Source organism: Chiloscyllium plagiosum, unplaced genomic scaffold, assembly GCF_037043375.1.
Source record: "Chiloscyllium plagiosum isolate Xiang-an unplaced genomic scaffold, Cpla_swu_hap1 HiC_scaffold_17, whole genome shotgun sequence".
NCBI lineage: Eukaryota > Metazoa > Chordata > Chondrichthyes > Orectolobiformes > Hemiscylliidae > Chiloscyllium > Chiloscyllium plagiosum.
Genome location: NW_028270155.1, coordinates 54956313 through 54974395, shown reverse-complemented (window position 1 = coordinate 54974395; position 18083 = coordinate 54956313). Strand labels below are relative to the sequence as shown.

General features: G+C 41.9%; 1 protein-coding gene and 1 pseudogene across 1 annotated transcript in view; one reads left to right on the top strand and one right to left on the bottom strand.

Moving 5' to 3' along the window:
* The window catches only part of LOC122558738 (dynein axonemal heavy chain 5-like), a 269744-nt gene that overhangs the window by 30469 nt on the left and 221192 nt on the right, over positions 1-18083 (top strand). Inside the window, exons 10-12 of the mRNA XM_087996146.1 lie at positions 6919-7041; positions 10952-11167; positions 11501-11608. Coding sequence (XP_087852272.1) covers positions 6919-7041; positions 10952-11167; positions 11501-11608 — 447 coding nt within the window. The remainder of the gene's footprint in view (positions 1-6918; positions 7042-10951; positions 11168-11500; positions 11609-18083) is intronic.
* LOC148147343 (uncharacterized) lies at positions 11827-16942 on the bottom strand (annotated as a pseudogene).

The window sequence follows — 18083 nt, the reverse complement described above, 5'->3', positions numbered from 1 at the left end:
GGCTAAAAGAGCCATTGCTAGCCCGAGTACTGTTTAAACCAACTGAAATCAACACCCAGAGCAAAAAACACTCGCAGCCTTTGAGTCCAACAACCCTAACCCCAATCTGAATGACAGAACAAATCCCACAAAGATCCCCAATCTGTTATGGACCAGGCCAGATCCCCTCAAAATATTTCAAAAAGGTGATTATGGCCAACCTACTGGAATTAGCAGGCAATCTGGAGTTGGAGCTGCCTCCCTCCATGAGGAAAGCAAAGATAATTACAGCAATAGTTCAACATTTAAATTTGCTGGAAATGCTGTCACAATCTTGAGAGATGGCTCAAGTTCAATTGAAAGTGAAGCAGCTTGAGTTAGAGGCAAAAGACAAGGAAAGGGCAACAGAAATGAAATATTTTGAATTATGATTAAAAGCAGAAGAAAAAGAGAGAAAAGAGACAGAAAAGGAGAGAGAGGAAAGGAAGAAAAAGAGGAAGTTTGAATTTCAGAAACTGGCACTTAGACAGGAAAGTCAGTGCAAGGTTTGTGAAGGTTTGTAGCTCAGGTTGAGGTTTAGGGTGTAGGTTTGCTTGCTGAGCTGTAGGTTTGATATCCAGACGTTTCATTACCTGGCTAGATAACATCATCAGTGGCAACCTCCAAGTGAAGCGAAGCTGTTGTCTCCTGCTTTATATTTATATCTTTCTCCTGGATGGGGTTCCTGGGGTTTGTGGTGATGTCATTTCCTGTTTGTTTTCTGAGGGGTTGATAGATGGTATCTAGATCTGTGTGTTTGTTTATGGCGTTGTAGTTGGAGTGCCAGGCCTCTAGGAATTCTCTGGTATGTCTTTGCTTAGCCTGTCCCAGGATAGATGTGTTGTCTTTGTCGAAATGGTGGGTTTTTTTCATCCGTGTGTAGGGCTACGAGGGAGAGAGTGTTGTGTCTTTTTGTGGCTAGCTGATGTTCGTGTATCCTGGTGGCTAACTTTCTTCCTGTTTGTCCTACATAGTGTTTGTGGCAGTCTTTGCATGGAATTTTGTAGATGACGTTGGTTTTGTCCATGGGTTGTACTGGGTCTTTTAAGTTTGTTAGTTTTTATTTGAGAGTGTTGGTGGGTTTGTGTGCTACTAGGATTCCGAGGAGTCTCAGTAGTCTGGCTGTCATTTCTGAAACTTCTTTGATGTATGGTAAGGTGGTTAGGGTTTCTGGCTGTGTTTGGTCTGCTTGTCGTGGTTTGTTCTTGAGGAATCTGTGCACTGTATTTTTTGAGTATCCATTCTTCTTGAATACGTTGTATAGGTGGTTCTCCTCTGTTTTCCGAAGTTCATCTGTGCTGCAGTGTGTGGTGACTCGTTGGAATACTGTTCTGATACTGCTTTGTTTGTGTGTGTTGGGATGGTTGCTGGTGTAGTGAAGTATTTGGTTAGTGTTTGTCGGTTTTCTGTATATGCAGGTTTGTAGTTCTCCATTGTCCTTTCTTTCGACTGTGACGTCCAGGAATGCGAGTTTGTTGTCGGTTTCTTCCTCCTTGGTGAACTTTATGCCTGAGGGTGTTGTTGATGATGTTAAATGTCTCTTCTATCTTGTTTCGTTTTGTGATGACAAAGGTGGACCCAGATGTTTGGTTTGATGGTTGGTAGGGCTGTTTGTTCTCGCCTTTGCATTACCGTTTCTGCTATGAATCCTGATAGCGCAGATCCCATGGGTGTGCCGTTGGTTTGTTTGTAGACTATGTGGTTGAAAGTGAAGTGGGTGGTGAGGCATAGGCCCACTAGCTTCATGATGTTTTCGTTGGTAATGTGATTGATGGTACTTGGGGTGTGTGTGATGGTCAGTTCTAAAAGTGTGATGAGTGTTTCCTTTGCCAGGTCGATGTTGATGGAGGTGAAGAGTGCTGTTACGTCGAATGAGATCATTGCTTCGTCTTCCTCTATTTTGGTGTTTTTGATGATTTTTAGGAATTCCTGGAGTGGAGTGGATGGAGTGCTGTGACTCTTCTACTAGGTATTTCAGTCTTGCGTGTAGTTCTTTGGCCAGTCTGTAAGTTGGTGTTCCGGGTAGTGAGACTATAGGTCTGAGGGGGGCTCCTGGTTTATGGATTTTTGGTAATCCATAGAATCATGGGGTGTTGGTCCCGTCGGGTTTCATTTTCTGGAATTCCGTCTTGTTTAATTGTCCGGAATTGTGTAATTTTCTTAGGAGATATGTAAGTTTGTTTCCTAGTTGTGGGGTCGGGAAAGTCAGTTTAAAAAGATGGAGGTGAAGGCTGAAGGTAAGCTTAGTGAGGAAGAGAGTGTGGATGAGCAAACCCATGGTAGCCAAGGGTCTGGTGAGGAACTGTTTAAATATATTCAAGCACAGCCTACATTTGATGAGAAGGATGTGGAAGCCTTTTTAGTTTCATTTGAAAGGTGGCCAGTGACCATGTGGGTTTTGTTGATCCAAACAAAACTTGTAGGTAGAGCTAGTGAGGTATTCACGTTACTATCAGGGGAGGTATCTGGGGCATATGAGGAGGTGAAGAAAGCCATCTTAAGTGCACATGGGCTTGTGCCAGAAGCCTACAGACAATGTTACTGGAATCTGAGGAGGGACCCTGGTCAAACATACATTGAGTTTGAAAGGATCAAACAAAGTAATTTTGATAGATAGACAAGGGCATTAAAAATAGAACAAACCTATGACACTCTTTGAGAGATGATTATTTGGAGTTCAAAACTTCACTTCCTGAAGTAATGAGAACTCATATGGAAGAGCAGGGAGTTAAAACAGCAAGATTAGCAGCTGAAATGGCTGATGATTATGAGCTGGTCCATAAATCAAAGTTTGGCTTCCAAAATCAATGCCAATCCATGAGGGATAGAAATTGGGGAAAAGAGAAATCCTCATGTGGAAAGGGAAAGGTGGACCTCAGTGAAGCTTGTTAGGATAATTTACCACAGGGTAAAAGAAAATCCTTGAAGGGGAAAGGGAAGTTAAAAAGCTCCGGTGTTTTCACTGCAATAACGTAGGCCATATGAAATCAAAGTGTTGGTAGGTCACGGAAAACACTGGGAAGCCAGATGTAGGAAAACAGGAGAAGTCAGTGAATTTTGTTGGAGTGGTAACAGAACACACACTGGAGGGCTAGAAAGCTGTACCAGAATGTATAACCTGGTCAGAGGTTGGTTAAGGAGGAGTGCCAGATCTTCTGAAACCATACACCTGCGAAGATAGAGCTCACTCGCATAGGCCTGGAGCAGCAGATAAAGAGGCTGCAATATTGACAGATACAGGATCTTCTCAATCTTTGATGCTGAAAGATGAGGAGATATGTACCTCTGAAGGACTATTGCCAGAAAAGGTACTAGTAACAGGAATTCACGGTGAGACAAGAAGCACTCAATTATGTAAAGTGAGGTTAGATATAGGTTGCATAGGACAGAAGTTTTTTAGTTTTTAAAGGTGTGTCAGCACAGGCTTGGTGGGCTGGTAAGCCTGCTCCTGTGCTGAATTGTTCTTTGTTCTTTCCTGTCTGAACAGAGGAAGCCACATGGTTGTCTTTTGGGTTGTGCTCCTTCATCAGAGCTGGAAGCAAGACCAGGAAGGACCAGCACAGGAAAGGTTATCTTAGCAGAAAGTGAATTGTCTGATCTGTAAATGAAGAAACTGTTTTAACAGGCAGCCTGCTTCAGTTAGAATCATATTTGGAGTCATACAACCACAGAGCACAGAAGGAGGCAATTTGGCCGAATGTGTTGGTCTCTTTCAACTTTGTCCAATCCCCAAGCTGTTTCTCCATGACTTGCAAATATCTGTTTTTTTTAAATATTTATTATTTTCTTTTCATAAAATTACCACTGAATTTTTCAGACAGTGCATTATGCTTCAGCTTGCTGTGTAAAATAATTTTTTACTCACTTCTCAAACATAAACAGAAGTTGCTGGAGAAGCTCAGCAGGACTGCCAGTATCTGTGAAGAGAAATCAAAGTTAACGTTTCAGGTCTGAGGAAGGGTCACCAGAAAAAACCCCTTGCTATTCAGTTTGTCTATGCCCCCCATGATTTTATAACTTCCATCAGATCACCCCTTAACCCCCTATGCTCTAATGAGAAAGGTCCCAGCATATCTAGCCTCTCCTTATAGCTCAAACCCTTCATTCCTAGCAATATCCTGGTAAATATTTTCTAAACCTCTCCAATTTAATAATATCCTGCATATAGTAGGGTGCCCAGAACTGCACACACCGTACTCCATAAGAGGCCTCACCAACATCCTGTACAACTTCAACATGACATCTCAAATCCGATGCTCAAAGTCTAAGTAATGAAGGCAAGCCAATTAAAATTTTGTAGGTTTCTATGAGAAACCCCTTCATTTTTCTAAAACCCAGTGAATATAATCCTAACTGAGCCAGTGTATCTTCCATACATGCCCAGGAATCAATCTGGTAAACCAATGTTACACTCCCTTCATAGCCAGAACATCCTTTGTCAGATAAGGAGACCAAAACTGCACACAATATTCCAGGTGTGGCCTCACCAAGGCCCTGTAGAATTGCAGCAAGACATCCCTGTTCCTTGTTCACAAATCTTTTCTGATTGAAGGCAAACATACCATTTTCCTTCTTCTCTGCTTGTTGCACCTGCATGCTTACTTTCAGCATCTGGTGTATAAGGACATTCAGGTCTCACTGCACCTCGCCTTTCCCAATCTATCACCAACCAGATGATAATCTATCTTCCTGTTTTTGTTACCAAAATGGATAACCTTACATTTATCCACACTGTACTTGATCTGCCATGCAGTTGTGCACTCATTCAACTTGTCCACATCACACTGAAGCACCTCTGCATCCTTCTCACAGTTCACCCTCCCACTCAAACTCAGACATCATCAGCCATTGTGGGATTTGAACGGACATTTTTTTAAAATCCATGGATTACAACCCTGTGTTATTACCTCTGCACTCTACCTCCTCTTGGAAGCATTTTGTATAAAATTCTACCAGCTACTACAGTGGGATGTGAACATGTGACTCTAAAGCATTAGCCAGGGTCACTGCATTAACTTCCAATAAAATTACCACAACCCCACCACTACCTCAAAAAGGTGTAGGAGGGCAGTAGCATTAGGGTGAGTGTGAGTATTGGGTGCTATGCTGGAGATGTGACATATCTGCAGAGAACTGAATGAATAGAGCTACATGTACTATTTCTGTTGTGCAGGAGAATACATGGAAAAATCAACATTTGGGGCTTGGCTCTTGAAAGCATTGAGCCATGGTCATACTGTCCTGAGATCCTGGATTGTCTTGATACACTAGTTTCAGATTGGAACATCTGTCCTCGTGCTGCTGATTTCTTCTGCGTTTACTGTTTAATTGTCTTTGAGAGAGCTGACCTTATTACAGCTCTTTTGATCTTGTAGCAGATCCTCCCAGGTGTCTTTACCATTCCTGTGTTACTGCAGCCTTGGAAATCCAAGTGCTGGTGAGCCATTGTCAGCACACAGTTGTCCCTTTTATTATAAGTCCTTTACTTTGACAGAAAAGATGCATTATCCTGTCCACCCTCCTTGACTAGCCAGGATTTCCAAAGGCTAATGCTGTACCTCAGTCAAAGAGCCACTGTAAATCCAGTCCAGCATTCAATGTGTTCCCAACCCTCCAATGGGTCTCCCTTTTGGCCATGAATTAGGTTGGGAAAGTTCCACCATAGCCTTATGCTGCATGGAGGTTTGCTTAATGACGTTTGGAGACAAAGGGACATGCATATCAAGGAAGTGCCGCACATGAGGCTGCTGAGTAAGGTAAGGGCCCATGGTGTTAGAGGCAAGGTGCTAGCATGGACAGAAGCTTGGCTGTCTGACAGAAAGCAGAAAGAGGGGATAAAAGGGTCCTTCTCAGGATGGCAGCCGGTGACAAGTGGTATTCTGCAAGGCTCATTGTTGGGACAACTACTTTTCACTTTAAACATTAATAATCTTGATGAAGGAACTGAGGACCTTCTGGTTTAGGTTTGCTGATGATACAAATATGTAGAGACACAGGTAGCATTGGGGAGGTGGGGAGGCTGCAGAAAGATTTGCAGAAAGGTTAGGAGAGTGAGCAAAGAAGTGGAAAATGGAGTACAATGTAGGAAAGTGTGAGGTCATGCACTTTGGTAGAAAGAATAAAGGCATAGATTATTTTCTAAATGGGGAGAAAATTCAGAACTCTGAAGTGCGAAGAGACGTGAGAGTTCTAGTCCCAGATTCTCTCTGAGTAAACTTGCAGGTTGAGTCAATAGTTAGGAAGGCAAATGCAATTTGCATTTATTTTGAGATGACTTGAATATAAAAGCGGGAGTGTATTTCGGAGGTTCTATAAGGCTCTGGTCAGACCACATTTGGAGTAATGTGCACAGTTTTGGGCCCCATATCTCAGGAAAAATGTAATGGCACTGGAGCAGGTTCAGAGGGGGTTTACAAGAATGATCCTGGGGGCGAAAGGCTTGCCTTATGAGGAGTGATTAAGGACTCTGAGTCTACACTCGATGGAGTTTAGAAGGATGAGGGGTGAATCTAATTGAAATTTACAGAATACTGAATGGCCTGGACAGAGTACATGTTGGGAAGATGTTTCCATTGGGAAAAGAGACTAGGACCCGAGGACACACCCTTAGAGTAAAGGGAAGATGTTTAATTCATTGCACCGAAGGCTGCGGAAACCAGGCCATTGAATATATCTAAGATAAAGATAGATAGGTTCTTGATTGTCAAAAGGATCAAGGGTTATGGGGAGAAAGTGGGAGAATGGGGTTGAGAAATTTATCAGCCACGATTGAATGGTGAATGGACTTGATGGGCTGAATAGCCTAATTTCTGCTCCTCTGTCTTATGGTCTTAAGAGTTGAACTTACCTACAAAGATCTGTTCTGTCATATTTAATGTGTATTAAATATTATTATTTCAGGTCACAAATCAGATGATAACTGCATGCAAAGCATACATTACCAATCACGGGTCTGTTACGATATGGGATTTGACTCCAGACATTGCCGTTAAAAAGCTGAGAGCCTGTATTAACCTTCATCAGGTAATTTGTAGGATTAGGGGCAATATGCTAATTGTATTTTCTCAATCATAATGTTGCATTCTCCTTCATCTTGATTTGCTACATTCAGTATAAGTGTGTTGTTCTTCACTGATTTTTCATTGATTGTTGGTTGTCTAAGAAAATGAACAATCCCATTCTGAACGTGGGGGGAAAAGACCTACTTGCTATTCTAGCACAGATGATCTGATTACTCCACATTCCCATCTACCCCTGCCTTAAAAATAAAGATTCTGCTTCTGCTGCCTTTTGAAGAAGAGGGATCCAAAGAATCATGACCCTTCATGATGAAAAAATTCTGCTCCTCTGTTTAAAATGGGCAACCTCTTTATTCTTAAACAATGGCCACTTGTTCTAGATCATTCCATACGAGGAAACATCATTTCCACATATACCTGTAAAGCCACCTCAGGGTCTTATGTATTTCCATCAAGTTGCCTCTTACACTCCTCAACTCCAATGGATATGAGGCTGGCCTGTCTAACCTTCTCTCATATGACAACCCACTCATTTCAGGTAACAGTCCAGCAAACCTTTTCTGAACTGCTTCCTTTTCATTTATGTACAAACTTAAATAAGGAAACTAATATTATATACAGTATTCCAGATGTGGTCTTACCAGTGTCGTCATAACTGAATCATAACCTTCCTACTTCTGCATTCAACTCTCCTTGCAGTAAACTATAACATTCTATTATCACTTCTAATTGTTGTAGCCTAACACCAACATTTTGTGATTCATGAATTAGAATGACCTGATCCTTCTGTATCTTCATGCTCTGCAATTCTTGCCATTTATATAATATGCTTTCTTATTTTTCCTGCCAAAATGGAAAATCTCATATTACCTGGTCTTTACTAATTCACTTAGCTATTGCTTTGTGGCTCCCTTGTGTCATCTTCACAGCTTACTTTCCTTTTTCCTTTGTGTCATTAGAAGATTTAGCAACTACACCTTCATCCAAGTCATTGACATAAATTGTAAAAAGTTGAAGCATCAGCACTGATCCCTCTAACACATTACTTGTTGCCACCTTGCCAACCAAAAAATGACCCATTTATCAATCCTCTCCATTTTCTGTCAGTTAACCAATCTTCTTTCTTTTGCTGTCTACATCATTTATTTTCTGAAATAACCTGTGATGCGAAATTTTGTCAAATGCTGTTTGGAAATCTAAGTATATTATATCCACCAGTTGCCCTTTATCCACAGTACATGTTTCTTGCGTAATGTCATAAGAGAATTGGTTAAGTAATAGGAGACAGAGGACAGTGGTAGAAAGCTGTTTGTGTGACTGGAGTCTGGTGTTCAGTGGTCTACCACATGGTTTAGTGGGCTACCACATTGGGCCCTTTATTGTTTCGAATATTCATAAATGAGAGATGAGAATGTGGGAAGAATGATCAATAGTTTGTGAATGACAAGATTAGGCAGGTAATTGATAGCAAGGAGTGAGGTATCAGGCTACAGGAAAATATTACCAGATTGAGCAGTTCAGTGGAGGGTGGAATTTAAACTTGGTAAATGTGAGGTGATGCACTTTGGAAGAAGGAACAAGTCGAGGGAATACTCAATGAATGGCAAGACACTAGGAAAGAACAGAGGGATCTTGGATGCTTGTCCTCAGATTTCTGAAGGTGGCAGGTCAGGTTAATAGGGTAGTTAAGAAGGCATTTGGGATCCTTGCCTTTAACAGTCGTGGAATAGATTATCAGAGCAGGGAGGTCATGTTAGAACTTTAGTTAGGCCAAACTGGAGTGTTGTGTGCAGTTCTGGTCACCACACCATAGAAAGGATGTGCTTGGACTGGAGGGACTGCAAAGGAGATTCACCAGAATGTTGCCTGGGATAGAGCATTTGATTATATGGAGACGCTGGATAATCTAGGAATGTTTTCTTTGGAGTAGAGAGGTTGGGAGAGGACCTGTTAGAGGTGTATAAGATCACGAGGGGCATGGACAGAGTGAGTAGAGAGCAGTTGTCCTCTTATTTGAAGGGTTGAAAACAAGGGGGCATAATTTTAAAGTTAAAGGCAGGAAGTTTAGAGATGATTAGAGGAAAAGCCTTTTGCACCCAGAGGGTGGTGGGAATCTGGAATGCACTGCCTGGGAGGGCAGTTGAGGTGAAAATCTCACAACTTTAATAAAATATTGGATGAACATTCAAGGCTATGGGTCTAAAGGGGAAAGTGGAGTGAGTGTAGGTACTGGTATAGTTTTGGCAAGATAGACTTGATTGATCGAAGGGCTTCTGTTCTGTATGATTCTTCTGCTTGTCCTTTCCCATCTGAAGATGAGGAGCTCCCATTGTCCGTGTCAGATGGGAGTCACTTCAGGCATTGGTTTAGGAATGATTAAACCTCTTGAACTTCTTCACCAGCTGCTACTCTTGCAATTGTCCTTCTGTTGGCTCCTCCTTCATTTACTTTGCCGAGAAGTAAGAGGTTTCAGGGACAATGACGTTTAACAGCCTTCTGCCTTGCATCTTTTAGCCCTCACCATTCCTCTCTGCTTCCTTTGTCCCATCCTTCACACTGGAGCTCCAAGTAGGTGGATGGTTGCATGTTTGCTATTCAGTATGCATTCCCTTGGTTCATCTTTGCTACCTGTGCGTAACTGAGGCATTTGGTTTATGGCCAGTTGGCCTGTCATCCCATACAGGCTGCAGCACTTCGTCCACTTGCACTTTTTGATATGATGGTCTTCCTCCTTGTAATCCTAAAAAATGAAGGCACTACAGTTGGCCACAATGTGGCTAGATTTGCTGCAGGAAACAAGCTATTGGATGACCAACTGAGACGAGATAGCCCCAGCATCCCTGAAAGCAAAGCACAGAGAGCAGAGGATCGCTTCTTTGCCATTTACATCAAAATTACCTTGACCTGCTCTTTGCTGAACCGAACCCTGAAGCTTTTCTTGACCTCTGTGCTGTCCTCCATCATGTTGACGTACCTGACAAGGAAGTGATGATGGGGATGGGAGTTGTGAAAACGCACAGTTGCAGGAAAGTTCCATTGTGATTGCAGCATAAATAGAGACTTTGTTTTAAGGATTGACAATGGTGCCAGGGTTTCTTTCTCCTCAAACATCTCAAGAAATTTCAAACTTACAGTAAAGTTCTTGAAGGTCACATCTATGTGGCCATTACTGAAGAGGTCTTGCAGACACTAGATGTCCACAGCTTCAAATCTGAAGCATTCTAAAGATGATAAGGTTGATCGGTGTACCTTCTTCATTATCTTCCATTATTACCCTAACACCGGTGTGCAGCCTCTGGTTTGGCAAAAATTGGCCCACCATGGTCTATTTCCAAAAGCAGTTAAGTAACTCAAAGCTGATCATGCTGACAAATTCAATATATTGCAACCAATGATTTGAGATGGCATGGTGGCTCAGTGGTGAGCACCGCTGCCTCATAGCACCAGGAACCCAGTTCAATGCTAGCTTTGGGCCACTGTCTGTGTGGAGTTTGCGCATTCTCCCTGTGTCTGCATGGGTTTTCTCTGGGTGTTCCAGTTTCCTTCCATAGTCCAAAGATGTGCAGAGTAAGTGGATTGACCATGTTAAATTGCTCATAGTGTTCAGGGATGTGCTGGCTAGGTGGATTAGCCATGGGAAATGCAGGGTTACAGAGATAGGCTGGGGGTGTTGGTCTGGGTGGAATGCTCTTCCTTGGGGCAGTGTGGACTTAATAGGCCAACTGGTCTGCTTCTGCACTGTGGGGATCCTATGAATTGTGGAGTCAGAATGAAATTCAAATTTATTGTTCTGAACATCAATATGCTTCAAAGGTTGACAACTAAGTACTATCGATAAAGCTTTTGAATTCCATTATGTGTATAATTCTCAGGATGTTAATAACAACTGCTTGTCCTTTTTCTTACAATGTTAGGAATATCAGTCTTGTTATAACATGACCAAGCAAAAAATGGAGGAGAATCCAAAGGAAAAACCATTTGAGTTTAGTGAAATGTATATCTTTGGGAAGTTTGATACATTTGAGAAACGACTAAAAAAGATTATTGAGATACTAGAGACTATTACTATATACTCCAGCCTCGAAGAATCCACAATTGAAGGGGCTGAAGAATTGGCAAACAAATTTCAGGTCAGAAATATAACTGTGTGTCAATATCAAAATAAATTTTATGTTGTCTCATTTATACACAAATATCATTTCTGTTTCTTACCGTATTACAATGCAAGTATTTGGAAGGACATTGAGAAGTAGAGTTTCCTACTATTGTGTATTTAAAATTTCTAATACCATATTGTGGATGTTGGTCTATTTTGAGAATTACATGAGGGACAGTCTGGGATATATTTTGTACTTCATTGTAATGACATGTTTTGGGTGTAAATTTGGTACACTAGAATTAGATTCCAATTAAATGAATTTCTTTGATAGGCCAGTTCACTTTCTGTCTTTCATATATTGCAGGTTATTGCATCTGGAATGAAAAAGCAAAATTATAATATCCTGGACTACAAAAAGACAGTTTTTGATGTGGATTACATGCTTTTTACTACTCAGATCAGTGACTTGCATGTTTGTATCCATTTAAAAATTTGAGTGGAGAAACCTTGTAATTTTTGGCTTTATTTGACTGCAATAGATAACTCTTCTTTACTTTTTATAACAGATTTTGAATGAATCTGGGGCAGACTGATGGGATGAATATCTCTTGTTTTTTAAGGTTTAGAACATTTCCAGGTGAAATGTGTCCTCAAAGAACCAATGATATAGCGTAAACTATCCTTAGTATTCTAATTGTAGGTGCTACTCACACAGGATATAAGGGTGACCTGTGAATAAAACTAAAATATTACATTAATGAATTAGAATTCATTCTGTAATGTAGAAAGTATTTCACATAATATCTATCCCTTTACCTGACTTATCGATGCATCATCTTGGCATTTGGTGAAAGCATTCATGGACTAAGAATTTTGAGTCTGAAAGAGTTGTGTCATTATTATGAAAATTTCTTAGTATTGCAAGCAATTGCCAGTGGCCAAATAAGGTAGTGTAGCACCTTTCCTATTAACATGTTTCATTGCTTAATATAGCCTTCAATTATATGTAGCAGTTCTGGTCAAATGAAAACAATTATTTGGAGGCTTGTTTGTCAATGTAAATACCATGGGAATGGTTATAATTCACTGGTGAAATGTGGGCATTGCTGGCTAGGCCTCCATTTGTTGCCAATCCATAACTGCCCTCAAGAAGGTGGTGGTGAGTGTATCTGCTAGCCTTGTTCTTCGAGATGGTAGAGTTTGCAAGTTTGGAAGGTACTCTCAAAGTTGCTGTGGAGTTGCTGTGTACTAAATGGTGCACATTCTTGCCATGGTGGCACAGGAAGTGAATGTTTAAAGGCATGAGTAGAGTTCCTGTCAAATGGGCTGCTTTATCCTGAATATATCAAGTATCTTGAGTGATGTTGAAAATGCATGCATCCATGCAAATGGAGACCATTCCGACACATTCCTGACTTATGCCTTGCAAGATAATGTACAGGTTTTGGGGAAACAGGAGGTCGATTACTTGACACAGAATTCCGACTAGACTTCTGATGGCTGGTTCAGTTTAACTCCTGGTCAACAGTATGCCACAGAATGTTGAGAGCGGGGATTCATCAATGTTAATGCCATTGAATGTCTTCAGTACAATCGCCAGAATGTTGTCAGTGCCCATACCTAGAGCCTCCAGTTGGAGGCGACACATGGAGAGGGTTGAATTAGCTGAAGGTTAGCATTGATGATGCTAGGGATCTCAGGCTGAGGCCCTGAGATAGATAATCCACTTACCACTCTGGCTGAAGATGGATGTAAATGCATTAGCATTATTTTTTACACTGATTTGCTGGCTCTCCCAACATTGTAGATAAGAACATTGATGGAATCACCTTCTCCAGTGAATTGTTTAATTGTTCACCACACTGGATGTGCCTGGACCACTCATCCATTAGGTGTGGGATTGCTTAGATATCTATTTATTGCAAGCTGCTCACACAGCTTCGATGTTCTAGCTGTTTGTTTCCAGTACATTAATCGATGCATCTCCATGACATATGAATAGAATACTGACATGCAGCAAATTTGTCTTCAGCTCTCCACTTCATCACCCTGCCCCCACCTTTATCTGCAGCTTCCTCTACACCCATCCCCAGTCCTGAAGGAGGGTTACACCTGAAACGTGCCTTCTCTGCCTTCAGATGCTGCCTGGCTTGCTGTGTTCTTCCAGCCTCCTGCCTGTCTACTTTAGCTCTCTGCTGGCAAGGAAGTTTAAGTAGATTTAGATTACTTACAGTGTGGAAACAGGCCCTTCGGCCCAACAAGTCCACACCGCCCCGCCGAAGCGCAACCCACCCATACCCCTGCATTTACCCCTTACCTAACACTACGGGCAATTTAGCATGGCCAATTCACCTGACCTGCACATCTTTGTGATTGTGGGAGGAAACCGGAGCACCCGGAGGAAACCCACGCAGACACGGGGAGAATGTGCAAACTCCACACAGTCAGTCGCCTGAGTCGGGAATTGAACCCGGGTCTCTGGCGCTGTGAGGCAGCAGTGCTAACCACTGTGCCACCGTGCCGCCCAGTAGACCATGAGAAAAAATGTGCAGAGAGAACAAAGGCAAGAGTAGACTTTTCTCAGTGCACTTCCACTTGGCCTCTTTTTCCATGACATCTCCTATAGTTGTTTCTGTTCACATCATTAAAAAAAACCTTCAAATAACTTATATATGAAAAAAAACATTAACATACTTTGCCCTTGTTGCTGTAGCATTTTGATTCCCCAATGGACAAAGTCATGTCAGAAAAGTACATCCAGGTGTAGGCCTTGCAGTCAATGATACACTGATTTATGACAGTGGGAATGTGGGCTTTGTGTTGGGACCTGGGATCTCAGAGTGTTTAGACTTACGTTTTCATTTGGCTTTAGGCTTGTTTCTTAACTAAACTGTGGCTGTATCAGGCCAACATTGGCCTCTGTGGCAGCAAGATGCAGTTGGCCTGGTCACATTATACTCCTCATCTTCCCACCTCCTCTTCCTCCCTGTCAGAAAATGACAAGTAGTTTGCACCTTTGTCTTGCTAAACCTCCATTCCTCTCTGCAGCAGCATTTTGCTCAAGGGACAACAGACAACTAACATTCTGGAGATACTTACTGAAAGGTGTCCCAGATGTGGAAGGCATTTGATTCACATTTTCAGCAAGTTAATGACTTGCTCAAAGGTCATCCTTGCAGTGGTGTGTTTCATTCCAAATATTAGAGTTGATCTTTCTCTGTAGCTGTAACACTATATTCTGCATTCTGTTCTATCATCCTGATATACTTATGTAAAGTATCATTTGTCTGATTAGCACACAAAATAATACTTTTCACTGTATCTAGGTATGTGACAATAATAAATCAAATCAAAATCCCTTATTGGCAAGTTTCCTTCGGGTTTCATCATCTACATTCCTGGAAAGTAGGGATGTCTTTAAGGAATCACCTGCTCAGACTGGAGGGAGGCAAAAGTACATGTGATGGACTAGACTAGTGCAATGTCAGAAGTCAGACAACACCAGATTATAGTTCAACAGGTTTATTTGAAATCACAAGCTTTCAAAGCGTTACCCTTTTGTCAGGTGAAGTGAGGAGAGAAACACACAGACACAGACTTTATAGGTGGAGAGATTAATGGGCAGAGAAAGTAAAAGATCAAACACGTGGTGTGAATGGAGTGTCGACAGGCTGAATAATAGGTCTCAGCAGGTGATCAAGAGTGTCAGACAGTGTGAGTAAAGTGCCCACAGCTGTATAACAAGCCAAGGGATGGCCTATAATCTGATTAAATGAGGCAGAGAGATAATTAAAAATAAGGTGGTGCTAGCGTCAAAACAAATGACTGGAATAACATAGTAGATATAACAGTCAAATGCTAAGGGTGTAACCAAAGTAATAAGTAATCCAAAACTGTACAAACTAATTAAGGTAGAGATATCATAACAATTTATCAAGGTAATGATGTCAAAACAGGACAGTAAGGAAGATTTTACAGATACAGGACAGTGTGGTGGGGTCACATGTAGCGCAACATGAACCCAAGATCATAGTTGAGGTTGTCTTTATGCGTATGGAACCTGGCTATCAGTTTCTGCTTGGCAATTCTGCACTGTTGTATATCTCGAAGGCCGCCTTGGAGGATGCTTACCCGAAGATTGGAGGCAGAATGTCCCTGACCGCAGAAGTGCTCTCTGACTGGGAGGGAACATCCCTGTTTGGCAATTGTCACATGGTGTTCATTCATCCATTGTTGTAGCATCTGCACAGTCTCATCAATGTACCATGCCTCGGGGCATCCTTGCCTGCAGCATATGAGGTCAACAATGTTGGCCAAGTCACATGACTACCTGCTGTGTATGTGGTGGGTGGTATTCCTACATGTAATGGTAGTATCCATATTGATGATCTGACACATCTTGCAGTGGTTGCCATGGTGTTGTGATCGATGTTGTTCTGAAGGCTGGGTAGTTTGCTGCGAATAGTGTTAAGGTTTGAAGGTGAGAAGTGGAGGCGTAGGGATGATCTTGGCGAGATGCTCATCGTCATCAATGACATTTTGATGGCTGTGAAGAACATGGTATAGTTTCTCCACTCCTAGAAAGCACTGGACAACAAAGGGTACTCTATTGGTTGTACTCTGTGTCTGCCTTCTGAGGCATTCGTTGCAGTTTTTCGGTGTGGCATGTCAGAGCTGGTGATCGATGAGTTGAGCACCGTATCCTGTTCTCATGAGGGCATCCTTCAACATCTTTAGGTGTCCGTTGTGTTCCTTCTCATCTGAACAGATTCTGTGTGTACCTAGTGCTTGTCCCTATGGAGTGGCTGCTTTAACATGTTTAGGTGGAAGCTAGAAAAATGCAACATCATAAAATTTATCCATGGGTTTGTGTTAGAGTGAGGTACTGAGGTGTCCGTCCTTGATGGAGATGCGTGTGTCCAAGAACGAGTCTGATACTGAGGAGTAGTCCATGGTAAGTCTGATGGTGAGATGAAACGTGTTGATATCACTGTGTAGTCACTTCAGTGATTTGTCGCCATGAGTCCAAATGGCATTCATGCATCCGGTGTATAGCATTGGTTGGAGGTCCTGCTCAGCGAAGAAGTCTTGCATGGAAATTTTGACATATTGGGGTGCAAATTTGGTCCCTATGGCTGCTCTGTGTGTGCTCCACTCACACCATTGCTATGATCTTTTTATCTTGCTCCTCGGATGCTGCCTGACCTGCTGTGCTTTTCCAGCACCACTCTAATCTAGACTCTGATCTCCAGCTTCTGCAGTCCTTGTTTTTGCCTATGATCTTTTTATCTCTCTGCTTATCGATCTCTCTTCCTATAAATTCTGTACCTGTGTGCGTCTCTCTCACTTCACCTGATGAAGAGGCAACGCTTTGAAAGCTTGTGATTTCAAATAAACCTGTTGGACTATAACTTGGTGTCACCTGGCTTCTGACTTTGTCCACCCCAGTCCAACATGAGCACCTCCACACCATAGACTAGTGTAGGTTACAAGAGCTATACGGTCTTCCACATGCAAAACTAATAAACTTATAGCAGTTACAAATGATATGTGTGTTAAAGGAATGGAATCTTTTCCATTTGATGAATGCTGCAGGATTTCTTGTTGGATTATCAAGGTACCTTGATTGCACATTTGTACATATGAGCCATTGAACCCTACTATAGAAAGGCAAGAGTTTTTGTGCCTGACTGTCCAGTTACTGTTAAAGTACACATGTTGCACAAAGTGGGATATACCAGGCTAGATGTTACAAATATGTGTCCTTGGTGTTTGGCTTTGCACCCACCTCTGAGTTCACCCCCATAATCGAGTGTGATTGGGCAGGCAATGAATTTGGAAGACCACACACCATGTGTAAATAAATAATTAAGAGTCAATAAAGATCATTAAAAGGCAGATCGCAAGATGGACTTCCTTGTTCAGTCTACTAGCAGAATTTTATGGGTGAACAGGCAGTTGGCCAACTGCTGAGTTTTCTTCCAGAGCAGAACAGGGTGAGCATCTCAACACGTCACCCCATAATTATCTGTGAATTAGGAAGTAGATCCTTGGGCTCCAGATTATGGCTTACAGATGTTCCCAGTTGAAGGAGTTGGAAGTGAAGACTTTCAAGGCTGTGGTACTTTGAAGGCCAGTGTTTAGCATGCCCACTCAGGAGGCCTTCTGCCAAGAGGCTGAAAATATCCAAAATACATTGATGTAAGAGTCTGATTCTCCTGAAGCAACTGTTGCTCAAATATGCCAATGAAGCTGATCTTCTCAACACTTTGTATACATGTTTTCTGGGTATTTCTTCATTCAGACTATAGCTCTGTGTCCTAGCTGTCAGGCCTGTGGAGTGGCACATGGCTGCTGAAAAGGCAGAGGTTGCTTGCTGCTCCTGGTCTCTCTGCTAGTTCTCTTGCTCCTCATTAGAAATTGATTGGTGACGTAAACCTCTCCCATTCTGCAATGAAGGAGGGGGTCAGCTGAGTTTACAGTAAGGTAACTAATGGGCAAATTAAGTCAAATGGCTTTTAAAAAATTGCTCTTGTCCTGGATACCAGAAAAATTGTACTCTCGCAATTTGCTGAAGTAAAAAATTATGAAGTAAAGATTCTTTATTCTACAAGCATCAAGCTACAAAATCAATATCTATGTGGAATTAAACCTCGAGCACACATCTGGGTGAGGAAATCCTTTCTCGGTCTCGCCCTCTCTCCATGATGCCTCTTTTGCACAAAAGCAACACGTTTTCCTTCATTTACCCCTAAAGCTCTCCTGCTTGATTCCCTTCTCTTACTATCAACACTTGGAGGCCATTTTATTTATTTTTTCTTTTTTTTTCTTTATATTTAACCCCCACACTATCGCCTAACTGCGGTAGTGCTTATTTTATCCCCAGCACCCATGATGTGTGTGTGTGCAGGTGTGAGACACAGTGAAAGACACAAAGTGCACAAATC